The sequence below is a fragment of the Sylvia atricapilla genome, chromosome 5 (assembly GCF_009819655.1).
Source record: "Sylvia atricapilla isolate bSylAtr1 chromosome 5, bSylAtr1.pri, whole genome shotgun sequence".
NCBI lineage: Eukaryota > Metazoa > Chordata > Aves > Passeriformes > Sylviidae > Sylvia > Sylvia atricapilla.
This window is the reverse complement of record NC_089144.1, coordinates 34,247,912-34,271,534: the sequence shown is the minus strand read 5'-3', so window position 1 is coordinate 34,271,534 and position 23,623 is coordinate 34,247,912. Positions and strand designations below refer to the sequence as shown.

Genomic DNA, 23,623 nt, shown 5'->3' with positions numbered 1-23,623 from the left:
CCTGGTAAAAGCCCCTGCTTTGCCCCACATTAATATATTTTTTTTTTTTTAGGAAACTAAAGATTATGAGGCCTTGAATTTGTATTTGTGGGTTTTGAAGTGGTTTGGTAGTTCTCAGAAGAGGATACTGGAAAGTAAGAGACTTGCTGATGTCATTTTTATTTCACCACCAATACCCAAAAAAAACAGCTGAGAGAGATGTCGGTGGCCCTATATAAGGTGCAGCTCATCTCCTGGAGAGCACGGCAAGAATCACAGCAAAGGTAAGGCTTGCAGCCTTTGTGCTGCTCTCACTTTGCTTCACCCGCTCTCCTTGGTGCTAACACTGCCTTCTCTCCCATCAGCACTGAGCCCTGAACCTGCAGCCTGCTGGGACAGACGATTCCAGACTGTGAGCCATGGCCTCCCTGCAGACCTTCTCCAGGAGCTTCCCAGGATGGGTTTTCTTCTGCTGCTGTTGCTGTCTCCCCCTTCTTCTCACCAGCTCTCTGCCTCTGAAAGGGACTTCTGCTGCCCATCATGCCTGCAGGCTCAGGAAGATCAACTTCCAGCAGCCCTACATCCGGAATCGCACCTACACCTTGGCTAAGATGGTACAGTCATCCATGTGTTCTTCATGGTGGGATCTGAGGACCTGCTCCTCTGCTGGTGCTATTACTTCTAGCCTTTGGCATTCCTCCCTTTTTCCCCTGCCTTTCTTCAGAAAAGAAAACTAACTGCATTTGCAGTTAAGGCAGATTTTGGGTGTGTGGAGCAGGTCTATTGCCTGCTGGCTGTGTAGCCAGGGGAAGCTGCTGCCTCTCCTGCTGCTCCCCAGGAGAAAGGCAGCCCCTGGAACAGCACAGCTTCTTCTTTTCAAGCAGCTACTGCCGAAGTGGGTAAATTGTGAAACAGGACATTAAATTTCTCAGTTTGCTCAGTCCATTTGGAGCTGGACCTATCTGTGACTCCAGTCACAGCCAAGCAGATGCTCGGGTGTCTTACACTGCTCTGCTTGGGCAGGTTTCTTGGCTGCTTTTGCCATGGGTGGATCTCCCTTTGTGCACACCATCGAGCACCTCCCAGCAGCACTGTGGGCCACTGTGAGGTCGGCCACCTGCAGCATCTGGTTTAGTCACCATAACCACGACGACTTCTCACTTTTAAGTGGGGGACACGAATTCAGACTTCGGCTTATTTATTTTCCTGCGATACTGACCTTGAATCTCACCCAGCTGAGGGCAGAAACAGACATGATGCCCAGGCTTATCTACCTGTAATAGACTGTGGTGTCCATTCCGTCATTTCACCTGCACTTTCATTGCTGATGAAAACTTTTGGGTTTATTATTAATTTTTAAGTAAGGTTCCCATCACCACCTGACGCTTCCTTTTTTACTCTCAGGCCAGTGCCTCAGACAAGGACACGGACAACAGACTGATTGGGCAGCAGCTCTTTGCTAACATCAGGGTAAGCCTTACATGAGAAGTCTTCTCTTTGCGTCTCTCTGCAGCACTTAGTGATCTCTTGTCTTGATTTAACATGACCTCTTACTTCCATACATAGGAGAACAACCGCTGCTACCTGATGAAGAGGGTTGTGGAGTTTGTAGTAAAAGATGTTCTCCTCACTGAGGTCAAGAACCAGTACCCCTATGTTGAAGAGGTGGCACAGTTCTTGGCATCCCTGACCTCGGAGCTGAGCAGTTGTGTGAGTAACACTGGATTTCTTTCCCTCCGACTCTCATTGCTGTCCCTAAATCTCAGAATGCTACAAGCAGTGGCAAAAGGCAGTGATATGAAAGGAAACCTCAGATCAAAGATATGAAAGTCAGAGTTAGTAGGAAGGTGTGAAAAAGAAAATAAAAAAAACCCACAAAAAATACATCATTGCATATAGCTATCTTATGTCTGGATGTTTTCTTTCTTTTAGCAATTCTCAGGAAAGAGAGAACACATTGAAAAGAACCTGGAACAAATGAAGAACAAAATGGAACAGGTACATTTTCCCCAAATATTTAGAAAGAGCAGTTTCAAACCCCAGTAATTTAGTTGTATTAAGGCTGATGAAATTATGAAACAAACTTGAGATTATTTAGGACGTGAAGCCTACAAGGGTATTAAATAGGGGATTAATGATATTTTTCCAGCCCTCCCTCACTTGTCCAGTTAGCTCTCTGCACATGTTATGGTAATTTAAACCTTCAAAAGTTAGTTGCAGGAAACTTATGTGCTAGTCTAGATTTGAATGAACTAGTTTATATCTTATGACATAATGACAGAATGGTGTAAGAGAATTAGGAAAATAAATTATTTATTCAGCTTCTGGGACAACCCTAATTTCAATTTTCTGAAAAATAACTAGTTGCTAAGATTTGCATTCTGCTCTTTTCTAGTTGGGAGAAAATGGAAAGACTAAAGCCATTGGAGAACTGGATTTACTGTTTGACTACATGGAAAATGCCTGTACTGATGCCCCAAAGAAGGGAGGTAGCAAGAAGAAAAACTGAAAAAATCTGGATCAGGCTTGAAGAGATGTCTCTGCAGATCTCTTGCAAAACTCAAATTGATTAGCTGCAACTATGTCCATTCCCCCCAGCTGCAATATATTTTTCATTTGTGTCAAAACTAGCAAACTAAGTGGGCAGAGACAGGATGCATATTGCTGTCTTCTTTGAAAAGGAAAACTCCAGGACATTGCCTCTTGATTGCAACATAGGGCATTAGTTATTTATAAAAGTACTCTTCTGTCCTCCTCATCTTCACAGGAACGAGACAACCATTTCTGTCTTTCACATACTGAAATTTGACACCTATGAATCAGCTTTAATCGAGGCAGTGATGTTTTGATGTGATGTTTTAGCCAGGAGGTTTTGAGCCTCCTAGTTGGAAATCTCTCTTGCATATGTTGCCCCCTTCTGACCTTTGCCTGAAAAGTTGGTATTTCAGACTATTTCAGAAATAATTTCGTCATTTGTATTTAATGGTAACTTATTTTAAGGTAATAATTATACAATACTTTTATTTATATAGATTAATTGAAAAATATCCAAGGAAAGATATTTATGAAGCTTTACCAGATGTTAACACTGCTGTGTGATATTTATATGTGGATGGAAATTTTTTATAAATGCTTGGACTTTAATTTATTATAATAAATATTTTGGTCCTCAAATACTGCCATTTGCAGAGCTTTTGTCTTTTCTTCAACACAACAGAGATGATAGACATTGTGTCTGTGGAGCTGCTGGACTAGTGGCTGTGTTCTTGTGCCCAGAAAGGATGCAAGCTCTACCTGGGGTTATGCTTCTTCCCCATAAGCCTGCAATTTCAACTTCTCACAGGCCAAGGCTTAGTGAGGAGCATGTCAGTCAGCCTTTCTTGTAGGGGAGGGTGGGGAAAATAGCATCATTCCTGAAAGTCATTGGTTTGGTTCACTGGTTCTGCCTTCATTACATGCAGAGACAAGATCCCCCCTTGAATAGCTGCTGTTGAAAAGTCCCAAACTGTCCCCATGGGTCAGAAGATTTGGAGACAAACAGGCAGCAGCTGCTAATGAAAACTCAGAGCTCTGCATTCTCACTGCTTATCCATAGCATTCTGAGCACAAATGGTGTTCTGCAGCATCAGGGATCTGAGACTATTTCAGAAGAGAATGTTTGGTGCCTATTCTCAACACAAACTCCAAGACAGAAAAAAACCCAAGTCCCTAAACCCCTGTTTTTAATCTGTCATTATCATGTCATGTCCTTCAGCAATGTCTCCTGACAAAGACAGAAGAGTTGCTCTGGTGAAGCCTGGGAAATTGGTGACTGGACCAAGGTTAAAGGGGTGAAAAGCATCCAAATAATCAGAAACCCAGAAAAAATATGTGATAGCAGATTCCAGTAACTGCTGAAGTCTTCTTGAGCAAGGCCTTACCATTTATTCATCAGGTCAACAAGAATCTTGCCCACATTTAAAAAATTTTTCTCCTGAACCAGAGCAAATTAAACATGGATTTAAAAGCATCCATCTGTCTATAATTTTGAACACGGTTTATGTGAACTGAAATCACAACACCTTCTTGTGGGAAATCACATATTAGACTGGCATATGATCCATTTGGGTAATGGATGCCTGTAACCTGTCAATCTACATGCATTCAACATGGTTTACTTTTCCCCACACGTTCATCCCCATATCACAACATATGATCTACATGTCTGTTCATAGTCAAGACAGAGGTGACCCATTAATGACAGGCAGCCAGGATCTAGTACCACATGATAGTTTCAGGGATTTAACTATTATTCTATATTCAGTTGGATATATATTTCCGTTCTTCTGGGATAAGGAATGGTGTTGTCAAGAGCTATTGCCCAATATCCTTTCTCTTATCACTCAGACTTGTGAGAACTGACAGCAAAAGAAAGGAAATAAACCATCAAATGAATAGTTCACTTTGCTCCATTGACCTTTGATATACACAATCTTTCCTTGGACTACATCTGTCTCCCTTCATAGTCAGTGGAGGATAAGAGAAATTATACAGGTGTCATTTCTCTCGTCTACTTTAGAGGTTTATAAAGATTGTGACTTTGGGCAGGATAACATGACTTTACCCTAAAAGTACCTGTTTTGTTCCTTTATGATAGATACCACACCATAGCCACATACGTGCTCTTCCTTGTTGATAAAATCACTTCACAAATGGATAAACAACTTATTTCCTTCTTCTACTTCCTTTAGGTCTCTTCTACATTGTCCCTATGGAGTTTCCCTACCCAGAAATGTCAAATCAGCCTCTCACACCAGGGCTAAACCCAGATTAAAACCCATTTGCCCACAAAAACGTAAAAATGAAGTCAACTAATTATTAACCTCTCCAAACCTAAAAACCACCATTGGAAGGACCCTATCACTGAAACCTCATGAGCTAGAGCCCTGCAAATGTCACACAGCAAACTGTAGAATTTCCTTCTCATTTTTTCCTTGCAGGGTATGTGTGACTTGTGGATATGTGAAGAGTGGTGATGATGGCCAGTTTTGTACAAACAAAGGAAGTAAAAGTCAGAGTAGGTTTCCTTTAAACAGGTGGAAATGTCTGGGACAAATAATTATTGGCCAAAAGAAAATAAAAATGTAGTTTTATTCAGGCAAGCTGCATTTTAATTCAGTTAATAGTTCCAGCTCATAAAAGGAAAATCTTGCTGAAATGTTTTGTTCTGGCATTTTCTAAATAGTTACTATTTTGGTTTTATGTACATTTCTTTCAAAGGTTGAAAAGAGATTTGAAAGCAAAACGAGCTGTTTCATTTTGAGTTGGAGAAGTGCTTTAGGCTTACCCAAAATGAATTATTTTTCAGTTGGGTCGCCAAAGAGAAACTCCATTATTCATGCAATTCTAATTTCTGTTGCCCTATTTTCCTTTCCATTTTCTGCCTCCAAGTCATGGACTGTTTGCAATTCCCAGAGATCCTTGACTAGCAACCTTAGGGAAAGTACCTCCTCCATATTCCTTCATTGAGGATGCCTCCACTGTAGGGGCTGCAGGACAATATTTTTTCTTCCTGAGACCATGCTACTGTCAAATTTGCTTTTCATTGGCTCTTCCTCCCCTTCTCTTACATTAGGTGACCAGAAGAGGCACTTTTTCCCCCTACAGATAATTATAAAACATTTAAAAAACTGCCTCTGAAATGTCATATTGTGAAGAGAGAAGAACCCAAAGCATGAACAGAAGTTTCCACATCCTGCTGAGTAAGTATTGGTGACAATTTAAGAAACATGTCTTAAATACATTGCCTGGAGTGTTACTCAGTTAAGAGATTTACATATTGAGTGTATGAACATATACTACCAAGTGACCTAGAATAATGCAGGGTTGATATTTCCAATTTGCTGCTGGAAGTATATTCTAGGCAATGCAAAACATTGAAGCTATCCTGTTTATAAATCAGTGGTATGTGATTCTGCCAACTTGTGCTTTAAAGCACAGTTAGCTAAACAATTAACTGCTCTGAAGAAGGTATGGACTGCCATGAACAGCAGTAAATGCCTGACAAACTTTTCAGTTGCAGTCATCAGCATTAAGGATGTTTGTAAAGTCACTGTAACTGGGACCAGAAACTGGCCTGCAAATGTGAAGCAAGATTGGCAGAGACATTACAGTCAGTCTCAGGCTTATGTTTGGTACAGCCAGGAACAAAGTCATGACCACAGAAAGAAGAAAAAACCTGCAATGCAGTTCTGTGGGACCCTGGGTATTATTGGCAGGCCACTACCCCCCCAAAATATTACATAAAATAACATATTTAGGATGAAAAGTAATGCAACGTCTCAGGGGATCCAGACCAGGATTCTATGCCATTCAAGAACCTTGGTTAGAAAGTCAAATTTGGGTGAGGTAACGAAATACAGACTATGGTAAGGCTGATGGCACTTCTGGGGCTACATATGATTCATAGCACATATCCATTTTTAACACCTTTTTCACGGTTAACACAAAGCTGCAGACATTATCAGATAAACTGTATGAACTTCACCACTAACAAAAGTGCTAAACAAAATGCAAGTGAAAAGATTTCTTCTTAAGTCTAGGAAATCACTCTGTTAACCTTTAAATTACAAATCCCTGGCCAAATTGGCATAAGTCAATTTCTGTAATTTGGAATTCAATGATGAATGGTTTGAAAAGAAGATTCCTATGTCCTTCCTTCCCTAAGGAGAAATTAAAGTAAAAATTATGTTGAGAAGAACCATTTATCCTCAGCAAGCTAGATCATGGGACCCAAAAAAAGTAAATATTTTTTCCAGGATGATGGATTAAAGCACAGCATTTAATATTTCCAGGATCTATTTTTCTTATAAAAGTTCAAAATTTTCTTTTAAAAAATGCTATCTTTTAAACTAAAAATATTTTCTCTTCAGCTAAGGGCAGTATGGATAAAAATACTTTGAAAAAAACCCAGACTGATAAATGAAGACTGAGCTTACCTGAAACTGTTTTATGGTTGTTTCTTCAAGAACCAGTGAGGCTTTTCCCCTGAAAATTGTAGCCCTAGTTTCAAATGACTGAATGCAAAGCAATGTTGTTTTCCAAAAACTGCAAAATTGCACCAATTTTAAGTTCACTTTTTTCTACAGGTTTTTTTTCCAAAAGAAAGATTTTCTGGCTCCTACTGCACATTTAAAGAAAAGGGATGATGTTTGTTAAGATGTGAAAAGAATGGGGCAATCAAATATCTGTGCTAAAGTCTGAAATCTGTGCAATCATGAACATTGACTTTCTGATTAGGCTTTGTGATGTAGGAGCTCCCCAATGGATCAGTTCTTCCTGTATCTGGTCCTGCTCCACAGAAAGTAGGAAGAAAACTCCTCTTGACTTCTAAGTGCGTAAGATCAGACTTGTAGTTTGTGTTACTTAAGTATATAAGTATAGGGTTACTTATATTACAAAAAAAAAAAAATAAAAAAGGTATCAACACAGATAATGGAAGTGATGAATTGGACTGTTCTGATGAAAGGCTTTTTCCTACAAATCTAGCGCATGAGCACTTCTTTGGAAAGCAGAGGTTCTAAAATAAAGTTTAGAATGCTGCTTGTCTTTGCAGTGATCTTGCATTTATTGTTGGTCTAAAAATATCCAGACTTTGTCTTAGGTTAATACTTCTTGCCATACACATCTGTAAAGTTCTGGTTTCACCAGCTTTTCTCCTTTAATAGTTATCCTTTATAATGTGAGTGCTGACAATGCTGAATAGGGGAAGAAATTTCAGATTCTCTCTTTTTCATATGTTGTTACCAAATAAATAAATTGTGTTACTGAGATTTTAGGTGGATATTACCAGATTTGGAGGCTATCAACTCTAGTGCTCATTTTAACTTTGACAGCTCAAAAAGAGAAGTGCTTGTTTGTTAAGGACAGCATTTGGCAATAAATATGACTAGTTTGTTGTCACTAACATGAACATCAACACTGTGTCAATTTCTCCTCTACGTAATAGAGGTTCAATTAAGTTTAGGAAAGCATCTTGGCTTGATGGGAACCACATTTGACTCAGAAAATGCAGGACAGTTACTTGCACATGAAATATCTGGTTTAACTCGGTGTGAGCTGTAGCCTCCAAAACAGGGAGCTGCTCAGTGTTGTCACCGTGCTCTCATTTTAATATCTGCCAATGGTTCAGTTCTTACACAAAATGGATTTCTGGGAACTCAAAACAAATCCGTCACCAAGACTCTGATCCTGCAAATTGCTAAACCACCACATACTCTCCTCATTTTGTTAGTAGCCTTATCTGAGTCATCTGCCCCAGCTTTGGAGGCAGAAAGGCAGCTAGCAAAGCCAAGGTGCTGCCCACGGGCACTGGCAGAGCCCATCTCCAGCCGTGTCAGCAGAGAGAGCGGCAGACAGAGCCTGCACCAGCCCCATGCCATGAGCACAGACAGACAGACAGACAGCCTTGGGTCTGTGGATGGGCCTCACAGATTCCAGGCATGGAGATCAGGGGGTTATGTTGCCCATGGGTCAATCTAAGGGCTAGTGAAAGAACCAGAATCAAGAAGTTTTTCTGTGCCATTTTACTTTGGAAACTTTTCAGCAGTAAGAATGTAACTGCATTAGATTTCAGTTTTCATTTCCTAACAGTTTTCCATTGGTACTTGCAGTTATGGACTTCACTTTCTGTTCACTGGTAACCTAGTGATGCTGGAAATGAATAAATAAGAGAAAGTTTTTTAGGGGTGATGAATATGTGTGGTTTCTCTGAAAATAGGAAGACAGGAGCAAAAAACCTCTCTTTTTTTCTACCCTGCTGAAGAGCAAACCAGAGAATTTCTTAGTCCTGCAGTGTGAAGTTTTGGCTGGCAGTCTTAGGCTTATACCGTAACCTCATTATCAGAACTGAGATAAGAAAGATTGGTAAATTACCTCCTGTTCTTTCTTATGTGGTTACAGGAGTATATGATAAATAAAATGCTTGCTTTTCCAAAGCGACAGATTAATAAAAATAAACTATTGTATGTTCAGAGATTTGGGCAAACATTTCAGACCTGGAATACTTTGAAGGGCTTGCCTGAGTGTTTTGGATCATGTTGGCTGAAGATCAAGGCAACAAACATTGAGAACTGTGAGTTAATGAAGCAAAATCTCGTAGAAAAATGCTATAACTTAAAAAATTAAAAGTAGCTACTTTCATATGAAGAACACTAAGAACTTACTAATTAGTTTTGCTTCACTCCTACAAGCATATTAGATGATTTAAACTTCTCTCACAGTTACAATATGAATTGGATGTATGGGGGGTTGCAGAATCGGCACTGAGGTCTGTAACTGTAACTTTACAAATAAGGATTCCCTGAAAGCACTACTAAATCTGTAAATATGAAGAGATGGAATATTTCTGTTTTGTTCAAGAAGCTCTTAAAGAAGGTATTTAAATTGTTGTGCATGTGTTTACATGTTGTAAAAAGTAGACCCTGAAAATAGCTAAAAACTCCAAACAAGCAAGTTAACTGAAGTTAGATATTACCAGTATTTTAATTTTTTCTTTGGTTTCTGAAATAAATTTCCTAAGTTTCTAAATTAATGTTTTCCTGTTGTTTTAATTGGAAAATCATCAAAGTTTCCTCATCTAAAGCAAAAATCTCAGTGGATATTTTGCCTTTCTTTCTTTCTTTCTTTCTTTCTTTCTTTCTTTCTTTCTTTCTTTCTTTCTTTCTTTCTTTCTTTCTTTCTTTCTTTCTTTCTTTCTTTCTTTCTTTCTTTTCTTTCTTTCTTTCTTTCTTTCTTTCTTTCTTTCTTTCTTTCTTTCTTTCTTTCTTTCTTCTTTCTTTCTTTCTTTCTTTCTTTCTTTCTTTCTTTCTTTCTTTCTTTCTTTCTTTCTTTCTTTCTTTCTTATCCTACCAAAAGAAACTCAGATTTTACAGCACCATCAGGTACTTCTCTAATGACTTTTGCCATGTGATTTTACATGCTTTGAAACTTCTCATAAGTAAATAATTATTTGGCTCCTATATCTTTTCTAGCAAAAAAGTGCCAGATGTGACCATATCTGATAATTAAATAAGTAAAAATTTCCCCCAAAATGCCTCTACTGATGAGGTTCATTGAAAGCACCACTTCACAAAGAAGGAAGCTGCACAGTGGGAAGTGGAAAATCTGGAGCCATGGAGCTGCTGTTGAATGGAAACTGGGGTGATGGTTCCCTGGCAGCAAGCTCTGACTGAAGGGATTGAGGATGCTTCTGAAGGAAAGACAACAGAGGGAAGCACGTTTATTGCCAATAGGTTTAAAGTCACTGGAGGGAGAACAGCACTTCCAAACAGAAAAACACACTAAGAAATCATTTTGCTTGCTGCACTGTTGCTTCTCTAGCCTTTTGTTCTCTGGTCCTACATTGGAGAGTCAAGGTGGCAGATGTCCTGTGGGAGAGTCCAACAGTGGCCAGGATTATGGAACAAATCTCACTTGTGAGATAGCTGACCTGAGAGATGACTTGGCAAGATTTTACATCTTCCTGCGCAGGAGATTTTCTTTGTTGTTCAGAATTGCCTGGCTAAAGCTAAGATTCAGGTTTCAGTAAACAGAAAAACTTTAAACTTTAGCTCCAAACCAAATGGATGACTTGACTTCTTTACTGAAATGATGGAAATGCACTGCAAGCAAATATTTCCTACATAGGTTTGGATGTGATTTTTTTTTAAATTTATTTTAAATTTTTTTTATTTTTTATTTTTTTTCTGTGTGGTAGGTTTTTTGTTTTTGTTGTTCTTGTTTGGTTTTTTGGGGGTTTTGGTGAAAAAAAGGTGATTTTTTTTTATTATGGTTCAATATATTGCCTACCATTGGCACGGGCATATCAGCTGAGACATTCAATGCCAGTCTTCCAGCCCATCTCCCAAGTGGTGTAACTCCTGTGCTGGCATTGCCAAGACACTCAGGAATGTCCCGGGTTAAGAGAACAAGAGGAAAAACAACTTTTAAATTTTTTTGAAATAAGAAGCAAAAATGAAGGTTAAAAAAGATCATGGGGAGGAGAAAACTGGAAAAAATGGTGCACAAAAGCAGAGGAGAACAAGATTGCCAGGATAAGAGTTGTGCCATGCAAACTGACACACTTCTACTAGCCTAGCAGCTGTGGACATCCTCCTCCCCCAGAACCAGACCCAGGTTTCCATGAGGTTGTCTTTTTCCTTTTGCAATTTTAGTACAACCTTTTATTAAAGCCATGATGACATTACAAGGGAAATCAGGTCACAGACTTCTGAACACTCCTGTATGTCACAAGAGAATATGAGGAGTTTGGAATAGCCACCTACCCACGTGGGAAGGTTGAGCTGCTGTTGCTGAGCACATCTGTCCACTCTGCAGAAATACTGCTGTGCAGGGGTTTCCTACTGTGTGTTTGGTGGCGGCAAACAAATGTTTTCTAAAAAGAGTTTGGGGGTTGAATCACTGTTACTAAATGAGATCACTCGACTGGTTGATGGGAACGATACTCAAACTATTTTTCATATCTATTTCTTTCATAATCTCTATTCTTAAATGTAAGACTACATGGATGTGCCTAGCAAAGGCTTAATACATAAAAGTTTTATGTCAAATTCAGCTCCTTGTCCAGCCATGAAGAGATTACTAATTTTTAATTGGACATTTCAGATGTATCTTGAGTTACTCAGATAGCGCTAAACATTCTCCAGAGGCAGTTAATAGCTGGCCATAAAAACTGCTACTGCTTATAAAACTTTTTTGTTTGTTGTCTACTTCTGTGCACAAATGCAAAATTTTAGTTCTTGTACCTTGGTGGTTTCAAAATGGATGCTGAGTATACTCTGTAATCTGTCTCTGAAAAGACTGAATTACTGAACCTTTCTATCAGATTTCTGAAGTAAAACTAGCTTGGCAGATAATTGGCACTCATCTGTCACCAAACTGATACACCAAAGCAGTCCAGTAGCGCAGGGAGATCCACCACTTGAACTAGTCCTGAGAATGACAGAGGACTCACAGCAAGTTTTACAGCAATTTACATTTGAAGCTTACTCAGAAGTTGTTATACATAAAGTGTAAAGGGGTGCAAATGCCCAGGGAAAATGTAATTGTGTTTGGGTTTTTCTTTTGTTTTGTTTTGTTTCAGGTTGATTTGGTTTATTTTGTCTTTTTCATCTGGGTTTGAGTCTGATTTCTGCTTTACTTAATAGCTTAAAATTTTTATGAGGTTTGTGTAAGGCACAGTGGGAAAAACTTCTGAGGGAATTGGATTTGTGGACCTGGTGGTAAAGACATAGATATAACTAAGGGACCAGAGCATCTTTCTTCTGAGGAGAGACAGTGAGAGCCACGACTGTTGAGATTGGGGAAGAAGTCAAGGAGATCTCACCAATGTGTACAAATGCCTAAAAAGAGGAAGCAAAGAGAGCCAGGCTTCTCTCAGTGGTGCCTGATGACAGGACAAGAGGCAATAGGAACAAATTAAAATCCCTGGAATTCCACCTGAACATAAGATAGCTTTCTACTGTGTCCAAAACTTTGCACAGGTTGACCAGAGTGGTTGTGAAGTCTCATCTCCAGAGATATTCAAAACCAGACTAGACACACCCCCAGGCAAGCAGCAGTAGGTGGTCCTTCTTGAACAGGAGTGCTGGACAAAATGACTTCCAGAGGTCACTTCTGACCTAAATCTTCATTGCTTTCCAGCAAAAGCAGTTGAGGAGCACCTAGACAGGCACCATGAAAAGCAGGTGAACAAATGTAGGGGTTCTGTGTGTAAGGATGGGAAAAGCACCAGACTGACAGCCAGTCCTGGACATCCAGTGATTTTCATTTTCTTTGCACTGTCCTTATTTCATTTATGCAGGTTTATTTTTCCTAGCCAGAGCAGTGTGTGTATAATATGTAAGCTGCAGCTGCCGGTACCATCTGTTTGTGCTATTCTGTTGCTCCCCTGACGTTTATGACTACTGAGGCTACTGGTAGTGAATCACTGGGTACCTATGTGCTAAGTTTACATGGGTAATTTAGGTACCCTTGTCTGAAAAACTGGCTCATAATAGTTCTGTATTGGTACAAAATCTATACCAGCCCCAAGGGTTCTTATTATACTAATAGAAGTCACAAGAAACAGTTTAACTCTAGTGGGTATTTAGGACTTACCTATGTATTCATTACAGCCATTTTTAGAAAACTGCAGACTCAGTATTGAATACTAGGAGCTTCTCTTCTTCAAACTACTCTCTCCAAGGGAGGTACTCGGGTATCTCAGTTTTTAATGTCCTAACAGTGTTGTCACCCTCAGTTTTTGTAAAATCTACTTAAACTTCCTTGTTGTTTATCAAACTATGCTTCTGAGGACAAGTACTGCACCTCTTTATGAAGACCTTTTATTTTTCAGAAGACCAAAGTGAATCAAACCGGATAAGGAAACAAAAGAAATAGTAAAGAACAGTCTTAAGAGAAAGCATAGCATTAGCAGCAGTTAAGCAAATATGAGTAATGTTCATAGGAAGTACATGGCATTTAATTCTAGTTATACTAACAGGAAATGAAATAAACAGAAATTGTGAAAAGTGAGAAGATTCATAAGTAAGAAACTAGACAAGGGTTTTTGTGGATGGAAATCAAAAAGCCATTTAAGCTGCAAAACAACCACTACATATGATTGTTACCTTAAATGGTCTAACAGTACTTTGCAACAGTGGTAGATGTACGTGTTTTCTCTCCACAGATCAAGAGAATCTAATGTCAATAATATCTACTAAGCTCATGTAGATCAATAAATTCTGTGGCTCCCAATAAGGCAGGGAAGAAAGGATCTTCCTCAGGCTGTTGTTTTCAGGCACTCACATGGAACAAAGGTCATACACAGATTTCTTTGAAATTTAGTCCCTACACAGGGTAAATCAGGCAAGATTTTCTTATCTAATAAGCTGACTACTCTGGTGGTTTTCCTTACACTTTTTTCTTAGTTATTTTCTTTCTTGTTCATTCTTATGATCATAAGCTTTACACACTGTATAAATGTAACACATGAACTTCGCTTGTGTTATCAGTATTGTATTGCTCCTGAAGTATTTTTGATGATAGTGTGTATCTAAAATTTTCCATTAAAGAGAGAGCCCATTTTCCCTTGGGTGGGGTCCTTGAGCTTCTCTGGCTTCCAGCCTATGCATGGAAGCCAACATACTTTGTGTGCTTTGTTGTTGTCCTCAGACTATCTCTGGATACACCAGTTCCACTGCCCATACAAAGATTGGCAGGTATTTTCTGTCCTCCTTGCTAAAAGGGCTGGTCCCTGAATTTGTTTTTTCTTCTGCTTCTTATAACTTTAAAATACTGAGAAATACTTGTTCGTTGGTATTCTATATTATTTATACCATAGCTATGTCTGGGTGCCCAAGTGGCACTACAATACAGTCTACGAAGTGCTGCACAAGACCCAGAAAGAAAAGACCATCTTTGCTCTGAACAAGTAACACATGAAAAAGTTGAAGAATATTGGCTATTTCTTGACTAGAAATCAAATTGCCATATCAAAAATTGTGGAAGTGTAATTGATTTTATAGGATTGGTTATTAAATGGTAGCCCTCATTCTTTTATGAAAGGAGTGATAGGAAAGTCCGATTTTATTTTTATTTATTTTTAAAATTATGACTACCTTGCACTTGCATCCATCTGCATTCTTTCACATCACCCAGTTGAAAAATTAGCCAATTCAGTAAGACATTTACTGAGTCACATCCAGAGGTGTCTAAAGCCCAAGGAAAAGGTGTCACTTAGAGCCCTGTAAGTAGCGTGTGAGAAGTTCACAGAAGAGACAAAATGAAACTTGTGGGCTCCAGGGTTTTCCAGCAACATTAGAAGTTTCAGAAATGTTGAACATTATTGATTTTCTTATGAAAAGCCTCTACAGGACTGACTACATGACCCATTATTCCATTTAGAGGAAAACTGTTGACCAAGGAGTACCACACCAAGGCATTTCTGCACTCTGTCTGTATTGCTTTCACCCCAAGATCCTCTTCTAGGAACAAACTAGCAATAAAGGCTAATCTGCTGTCTACGTGGCATGTGTGCTCAGCTTCACTGTGCCTCATCTGGCAAGCCTGACCAGCATTTAGAGAGTTTAAATACAGATGCAGTTCACATGACCACTAAAATGCACATAAAGCCTCAGGCCATCATCATATCCACTTTCCAAAAGCTAAAGATATCCTCCCCTTGTTGAATCTTTTTGCCCCTGGACCCTTATCAGCACTTCAGTGCCAATGAAGCTACTGTGAAATGTAGATGGCTCTGTGGAAAAATGTATTTCCCAGAGCTGTTACAGGTGGGATGCTTGAAGAGCCCTGTTTGGCCTGTAGGCTGTGTGCATGCTTGTGTAAATGGTCAGCGGGACTGAGGCTGGAGTGAATTAATTACCCAGTTTGTCTCACCTTTCTTCCTCCTAGAGCTGACACATGTCCTGGGCACAGGCACGCTGGTGGCACCATGGAGGGACAAACAGCTCTGCTGTTGGATCTGGCAGATCATGGTCACTTTGAGTCATTTCACTTGCAGTTTAAACCACTTTGTCTGATCTGTTTAAAGTTTTCTATGTTACTTTTGAAACATTAAACAAGTAAAAAACTCTGTCCTTTGTGAATATTTCGAGGGCTTGCTTTTACATCCAACAAAAATTGTATCAAGGAAATTTTGTTCTGGACCAAACCCTGCTTTTTTCGTCTTCTTGCACACCCCTCAGCCAGGATCTTGACCTTTGACTTTAAACCATCCTTGGCTTAACAGCTTTAACTGGTGTCAATTCACCATTTCCAAGTCTATCCTTGGAGTGATGTTCTTGCCTGTCTGTGGTGGTTGTCTGCAGCATTTGGCTGTCTTGGAAACAGGCCAGAAACAGAGATTGCCCAGTCTCTGTTTGACCACCTTGGTAGAACAGTGATCATCTGATTCTACTGTTTTAATTTTACCACCTCTGTGATGGATATGCCGGGGTCTTGCACATTATTTCCCAATGCCTGCGACTCTCAGTGGGCTTTCAAAGTGACTTGATAGGCAAGGATGCCCTGTTCCTTCCACAGAGCCTTCCCTGGAGCCCTCCCTTTCCCACTATGCAGCCTACTGCTCCTACTGGGGCAAATCTGCCCTAGAAAAAGACTACAGGATTTAAAATATGCAGCAAACACCTTTGCTGTTAGACGCTACATCCTGGAAAAAATACTCTACTCAAAAACTGAACAGGGAAGTTTTAAACACTGTACAGTCCAGCTTCCTTATAGAGAACAGATTTTCTAACGCTTCTCAGAGTAAATCAGGAAAGTTTTTTCCTTTCTGAGCCATTACCTTTCAGAAAAGTGCTGTCTTATGGTTTGGTGGAAAAATTTTAAAAAACCCACCAAAATGCATTTGGCATACTTTGTTGCGAAACTAAACTAACGCTCAGCTACATTTTCCTCACTTGACCACCACTTAAATGAAAGAAGACTTCTCATATGATAGGGAAGTTCTTCTTTCTTAGAAACCTTGACCCTGTTGCCAGTAAATATGGAGATATCATTTAGAAAAACGTCACAGATGATTGTGGTCAAATTTGTTGAAAGTGGAGCAAGATGTATAAAAAAGCACAGCAAAAATACCGATCAGCCACCACATGAGCAATAGGTTATCTACGTGAGCATCTCGGGGAAGGAGCTACTTTGAGGGTTAACAAAATTAGGTTAACCTCTGTCATCTAACCAGTCTGGCTGCATCACACATGCTGCTGTGACTGTAGAGGCTCGAAGATTTGGGAGCGAAGATGAAAGGATGTTCTATTTTCAGATTTGGGCATTTTTTTCTTTCTGCTTTGTCTTTTTGCTGTGGAAGGCAAAAGTCACCTACAGGAAAACACACCCTGCGAAAAGGACTCCTCTCCCAAGTGACAGAGAACCTGTATATCAAGGCAACTAGTTTAAAATCATCTGTTCCTGTAAGTTGATCCTACTAATTGGAAAAGTTTATTTTATTTTTAGATGCTTCTTTATTAGTTTAATTACTGAGCTTCTGGAAACTTTAATAAGTTGAATGATCTCAACAGTCCTGAGAGACAGGGTAATGCAGCTGGTTCTTTTGTAAAGGTGGGAAAAAATGGTGCATAGAAGATGCACAGAGAGGCTGGATGAGTTTTCCATGAAAGAAATTTGCAGCCAGGCTAGGATTGGATTACAGCTTTACTTAGTCCCACCCTGCATCTGAAGAAGATGATGAAGATTAATATTATTGTTAGTAAGTTTTGTACAAAACCAGACTCGAAACTGTCTCCCTCTGCTTGGGTTAATTAATACTATCACATTACATTTTACAGAAGGATCTCATCAAGACCACTAGACTTCTTAAAAAGACTACAAAAATGCTGTTTATGGTAAGATTTATACTACCAGTTTTCCATTTTCTTACTTTGACTTTGTTTTGTCAATAGAAACAGGAATATGTGATCCAAAGCAATGACAGATTACACAAAACATTTGTGTTTCATTGGGAAAGACATTTATGAAAGTCACATGCTTAATGAAGTTCTCTGCTTAGAGGAAGAGTGTTATTTCTGTTGCAAGAAAGGGATATTCCCCTGGGACATGAAGGGACAGTTGATCATGGTATGGGGAAAAAAGGTGAATTCAAAAAGCCAGCCTAGAGGCACTTCTCTGTAGGCAGCTGAAGCCATGCTCTGCCAGGAAAGTTGGGCTGGGGGTGTTTGTTGCTCAGGGAGGAGTGAGCTTGTGGTAGCACTCGCTCCTCCTGGGATCCTTGGCTGCATGTGAACTTTCCAGGAATGCTTTCAGGCATCAGCCTCAGGAGGAACAGAGCCACAGCCACTGTCCCGCAGCTGAGGCCCCTTCTGCTGAGAGTGTGCAGTACCATGGATAGCCCAAGGATGCTGCAGAGAGTTGAGACACCCAAGGAGCTGCTTTGAGCTTAGACCTCTGCAGGTGCACTGGAAGAGGGACATCAGAATTCCCAGTGCAATTCAGCATGGGAATAAGATACAAAGCTTGGGGTGTCTAATTGTAAATGGCTCTAAGTGTGTGAGATATTTTAGTTTTCTTCATGCAGAGATCTAGTCAACAAGGCAAACTGAGTTGATTTATCCTTAAGTATAGACCCATTGGCCTTTGACGTCCCTTGGAATTCACTGATTACCTTAGGTAGGAAGGTTCCTCACCTGTCTGTGGGACCTTCACACAGATATCCACATCTGAGTGGTGTCATCTGCAGCTGCATTACCTTCCTGACAGGAATCTCACACCTGACACTTCATTCCATTGGCTAAAAATAGGATATAGTAATTTGAAATACCTTTATGTGTCCAAGAGAACCCACAGGTCAGGCAGATACAACCCAGAGTTGACAGCATGACTGGTCTTTTCTGGAGCAGCAGCTGGGGATGGGCTGAATACCCTACAGCATATCAAATGGCATGGGACAGTGATGTGTAGGAATGGAAAAATGACACCCACAATGACTCCTACAATTTGACCAAGATGGTGTGACTTAACTTCCTGATTTATCTTCCATCCCCTTTGTGTGTTAAATACATTTGTTGCTGTTGCTTCTGTTCATGATTGGTCTTACTAATAGTCCTGTGCCTGCCAGCACAGCACCCTCCTGTCTTTCCTTCAGAAACCACAGAGGCAGATTTGAGCTGTTTAAAACAAAAGGAAGCAGGTCAATTGGATATTAAAATTCACAAAGATGGTTTCATGATCGCACACTTTCTAAATATACATGTTTTATAAGGCTGAAATTTGACTTGTGAGGTGTTCATTTGGCAGATCATTACTTGATTTGTTTTCAGACAAACTGCAGCGTTCGAGATCAGCTCCTCTCCTTCTATGTGAAAAATGTCTTCAGTCGTCTTGAGGTAGGAAGTGACAAGTTGTTCTTTATTAGTGCCTTCCAGGTCCTGCAAGCAAACATGGATGCCTGTGTGAGTATATTCCTGAGACCTAAGCTAACTCTGTCCATCTGAAAAGTTAGAGAAGGGCTCCATCTCAGTTTTTCAGCAGATGGAGGGGCAGAGGGTGATTCAGAGTCATGGTGTGTCCCTCACCACAGGTGACCCAAATTTATGAGGGCTTCTCCACTGGGCCTAGGGAAGTTTAACAGTCTTCATTCCCTCCCAGAGTGATCTTGTGGGGAGTGTGCAAGGTGGCCTAGATCCCATGGAGCCAAGCCACTTCCCTACTGATGATGTCACCTTGTGCTGCCCTCTCATCACTAAAGCTGCAAAGAAACAGGGTGATCACAGGGGGAAATGGGGCTCCTCAAGTATCTGTGGTGTAACAGTGGTAAGCTTTCCTTCTACAACACCATACCCTCTGCGGGTGTGTAATCTTTACTCACGTGTCATCTCTGCTCCTCTATACTGAATTTTGAAAGAACTGGTGGTGTCTCATGAGTATCAGGGGACACAATTATAGAGCACATGGGAGCAGTTCCTATGTATTAGCTGTGCTCACAGTCACAGCAGGTTGTCAGAGGGTGATGCTGCCCACTGGCAAAATGTCTCCAGGTGCCCCAGAGAAGAGGCACTTCTACCAGCTCTACCTAAGTAACAACAGGACAGCAGTTAGAGCACACTTTTGCCTGTGCAAATATACTTACTAACATAGCAGGTAGGATGGTAAGATGATGCCATTACTTGTTTGGTCATTTCTCATCTAATTTTACAGGTAAACAAACAGTGACTGGGTGTGTCTTTAACTAAATATCATGTGAATATATTTTTTTCTCCCCCTAACCTGAAGTCCTCACAAACAACAGTGCATAGAAAGTGGAGCCTGACTAGGGTGAAATATAGCCGTGGATATCCAGGCAAATGTCTATGTGATTTTAAAACTGAGAGCAGGATGGCAAGTCAATGAATTAATGAATTAAGTTAATTGAAACTTTGTCTAATCTGAACTGCATGCTAGCATAAACAAAAGGGGCATTCTCAGAACATTTTGTTCTATGTGCACAAAAATATTTGCTATGAGGAAACAGCTTCAGAGATCTCTTTGCAGAGTTATGGGTCAGAACTCAACGGGGATATTTGCATAATGTAAAAAGATTCAAATCTTAATTGCAGAAAACTTCAACAGCTTTCAGGTTCTGTATTTCAAATCATGCTAAGCAGTTGTGATTTAGAGCACTATTCACAGCAGTCTGCTGTGATCATACTGCTGTGATTATTTGTGTCTGTCAAAATTCCAGATAATGCTGTAATTGCAGAATGTGATAATATAATTTCAGATGGTGTAATATGCTCTGTAGAGATTACATTCTTGTCTGGAAAAACAATTACATTCTAGACTGTCAACTGTGACTGAATTCAGAATATTCAGTGACTGTAGCTTACTAGATAGCTTAGTAATACATTTGTTTCTGTGCTATATGGAGACAATATGCCACAGTTTTCTCAGAGCTCCTGCATTCTTTTTCATAATTAGTTCCAGTGTTTTACCCAACAGAAGTCTAAACATAACAACTTACATTTTTGGGTCATAAAAAGTGCTGGTAAGAGAGATAAGACTCTCCCTGCTAGTAGGAAAACAACAGCTCTTTGAAAAATGACAGCTTGTCATGATTTTCTAGGAGACTCCTCATTTCTTGAAATGTTTTTTGAAATGTTTGTTTTACTTCAAATACAACAATAGAAAACCATGTGAAAGAATAACAAAAATTATGAATTGAGTGAAACTAATCCTTTGCTAATACTAAACTTGAGATTTTTTCATCATATTATTCCTCAATAAATTAGCACTCATTCACCCATATACATGAACTCTTTCGTTGTTATTATCTAGTTGAGCTATGAGATGTTTATCAGAAGGGATTTCCCCATGACAATATACTTATGTAATTCATTTTTTACCTTTCAAGAATAAAGTTCTCTATACAATTAAGGGAAAGAGTGATACCTTTATAGGCATATTCACCTTATATTCTTTCACAAACTCAGGCTGTAATTCAGCCAGCCAGAGGCATGTGTGTTACCTAAAAATTCTGACAATATTTGCTCCCAACCACTTCCAAATGCTTCATACTACAATATTATGATTCTCATCCTGCCAATTCTTGGTTTTGTCCAAACAAGGAAGCATTAATATTTTTCAATTATATAGGAACCCAAGTTCAGGTTTTTAGAAATATGTAAGTTTGGAAATCCCTAAACTGATTTCCTGTGGTAAAGAATCTTTCATTTAGACTATGACTGCAAGGGAAAGGGAACAGACATTTTTCCTTGGATATTTGGAGCATCCTCCTGCAGCACCACTGACTGCAGTGCTTGCTTGAGTGCCCTGGTCAGCATTGCTGACAACTGTGTGAAGTTGCTTCTGAGCTTGGACTTAGTGTTCCTACATCAGTAGCACATTGTGGAAGTAAAAGTGCCACTCATATTTGAATGGAGTGCAGAAGGACAATATATTCCCTCAGAGCCTTTAATATTTTCCTGTCATTTTAGGCAGAGCTTGTAGACCTCAAGCTGAGTTGGAATAATGTTTTCAATACTCTAACTTGCTGGCTAGCTCATTTAGTTACTTGCAGTATACGCAGGAAGATAAGAGTTTGTGACTACCAACATACTCATTTAAGGCCAATTCTGCTACCAAATGATATTTTGTGGAAATCTGTATCATAAAAAATGGAGATAATTAAAAAAAAACCAAAAATACTTTAATTTACACTCTCTTGTAAAGATTTGCTTTTTTTTTCCTACTTTCATCATGTGAGGTGACCTTGGGAAGCACAAAAGGCAACCTGAAAATATTTGTGCTCTTTTTTAAAGTACTGCATGTGAGATAGAAAAGGACTAACCATTAATTTCAGAGGATCTATTTCCCTCCATGAGTTGAGATTAGGACCTTTGCCTTTTTTCTTTTTAATTGTGTTCTCCTTATTTGTGTATTGAAAGCCATCAAATTTTCTGTTTTTTTTCTCTGAAAGGATGTATCTTCCCTTTTGGCAATCCAGGTAGCTGAGGATCAACAAGCCATGTTGCTCAGAAAGCTTAGTCTGGCAACTCTTAAAAAGCCAGCTGGACCAGCTTTGGGTGGCCAGTGCTGAGTGGCCAGAGATAGGTGGTGAGGAGACAACTAAGCCCTCCAGACTGTAATTAGTGGAGAAATGGGCACGGAAACAGAGAAAAACATAAATTAACTTTATAAACATATTTGGAGGGCTAGCAGAAGAGGGCTTGCTCCCTGTACTTTGCAAAGGTCTTTGCCCCTTAGCCTTGCTTTCTCTCCAGTTCAGAGGTTCTGAGGGTCCAGAGCCAAAGGACCTTGAATCTTAGAGCTAGGATACAACGTGCAAAAGCTTTAAGTGCAACTTATGTAATGGTTCCTGAAAGAAATATAAAGTGTTTAATAAGAAAACTTAGAGGCACTCATAGTACCAATTTTGTGTGTTGTGAACTCAACTTGGCAGGAAGCACACAGGTAAAAGAACACATTTGAAGTGTTGGGAGATACTGAAATGATGCTGAGATCATGCATTTTATTGGTAGCCCTACAGTGCCACACTGTGGGCTGGACTCTTCCTCATCACTGTGTCTTTATATCAGCATCTTTGGGGTTTTTTCGTCCTTCAGCTTCCGTGTGCTCCATCCACAAGGTTAACTTCTGCAGTCAGAAAGTTAAGGAGAGTATTTCTTAAGGTAAGAACACGAGGTGCTGGCTCCCCACTGCACTGTTCAAGGGCTGTAGCTAGTTTCTTTTCTAATGCCTTTGTTTTCTCAACAGCTTGGAGATCAGGGAATCTACAAGGCCATCCATGAGCTGGACATTCTCCTTCCCTGGATTCAGGCCTACATACAAACCATCATATGACAAATGACAAAGTGACAGACAACATGCTGCTTCTGTGAGAAGAACAGAACAATACCCAAAAGGCCTGAAAATGAACAGAGAGCCAGACGAGTAATGTGTCTGGCAGTAACTCCCTCCCGTGGAAAGAGACCTTCTGTAACACAAGTGGCATGAGGAGGGTTTTCATAAGCTTTCCTGGTTAGCCTGGCACAGCAGCTTTGCCTGCTCTGCCTCTGGAGCAGTTAGAGCACCCTGCTGCACTTCTCTGCCTTGCAGGCAGCCCCCAAACACACTGCACCAGCAGAATGCAGGCTCTCCTATTCTGGGATCAGACACAGTGCCCCATGTGCTGCCGGCATGATCTGCCGTGGCTTGTGCCACGCTGTGTGAACACGGTTCAAAGCAACAAGGATCACTTTGTAAAATCCCACCCCTAAGCTATAATTAATTTAGGGCTTGTGGTTGCAGATATATAACTCTATACACAAGCCTTTCTACATGTAAATAAGAAAAATAATTATATACTGCTTATCATTATTATTAATTTAAGTTAATAATTGATTCCTAATAAAAATACACAGTTAATGTAAAAGCTTTTTTTTGGGCTCATGCATGACCTTCAGATATCACATGATATACATGAGGTCAGACACTCAGAAAACACAATAAATGGATTGCTTTCACTGGGATTGTAAAATGATTTGTGAGAAGTTTATGGAAGCTGATGGTAGTGGTTTCCAAAATACCATTCATATGGTACGGAATGAAGATGAAGATCTAGCTTTCTCACATTTTTAAAGACTTACTAGGAGAAAATATTTTGGTGATGAACATA

At 39.8% G+C, this 23,623-nt stretch overlaps 2 protein-coding genes across 2 annotated transcripts; both read left to right on the top strand.

Moving 5' to 3' along the window:
• The first annotated feature begins 398 nt into the window (after positions 1–398).
• IL22 (interleukin 22) lies at positions 399–2,488 on the top strand. The gene is made up of 5 exons (XM_066318481.1): positions 399–593; positions 1,384–1,449; positions 1,546–1,689; positions 1,912–1,977; positions 2,375–2,488. Exons 1-5 carry the CDS (start codon positions 399–401, stop codon positions 2,486–2,488), a joined length of 585 nt encoding a protein of 194 aa, XP_066174578.1.
• Positions 2,489–15,946: 13,458 nt separating this feature from the next.
• On the top strand, positions 15,947–22,809 carry IL26 (interleukin 26). Its single transcript, XM_066320222.1, has 6 exons — positions 15,947–15,990; positions 16,826–16,928; positions 17,304–17,360; positions 18,792–18,923; positions 22,572–22,637; positions 22,723–22,809. The coding sequence occupies exons 1-6, from the start codon at positions 15,947–15,949 to the stop codon at positions 22,807–22,809; spliced, it is 489 nt and encodes a 162-aa protein (XP_066176319.1).
• The last annotated feature ends 814 nt before the right edge of the window (positions 22,810–23,623 follow it).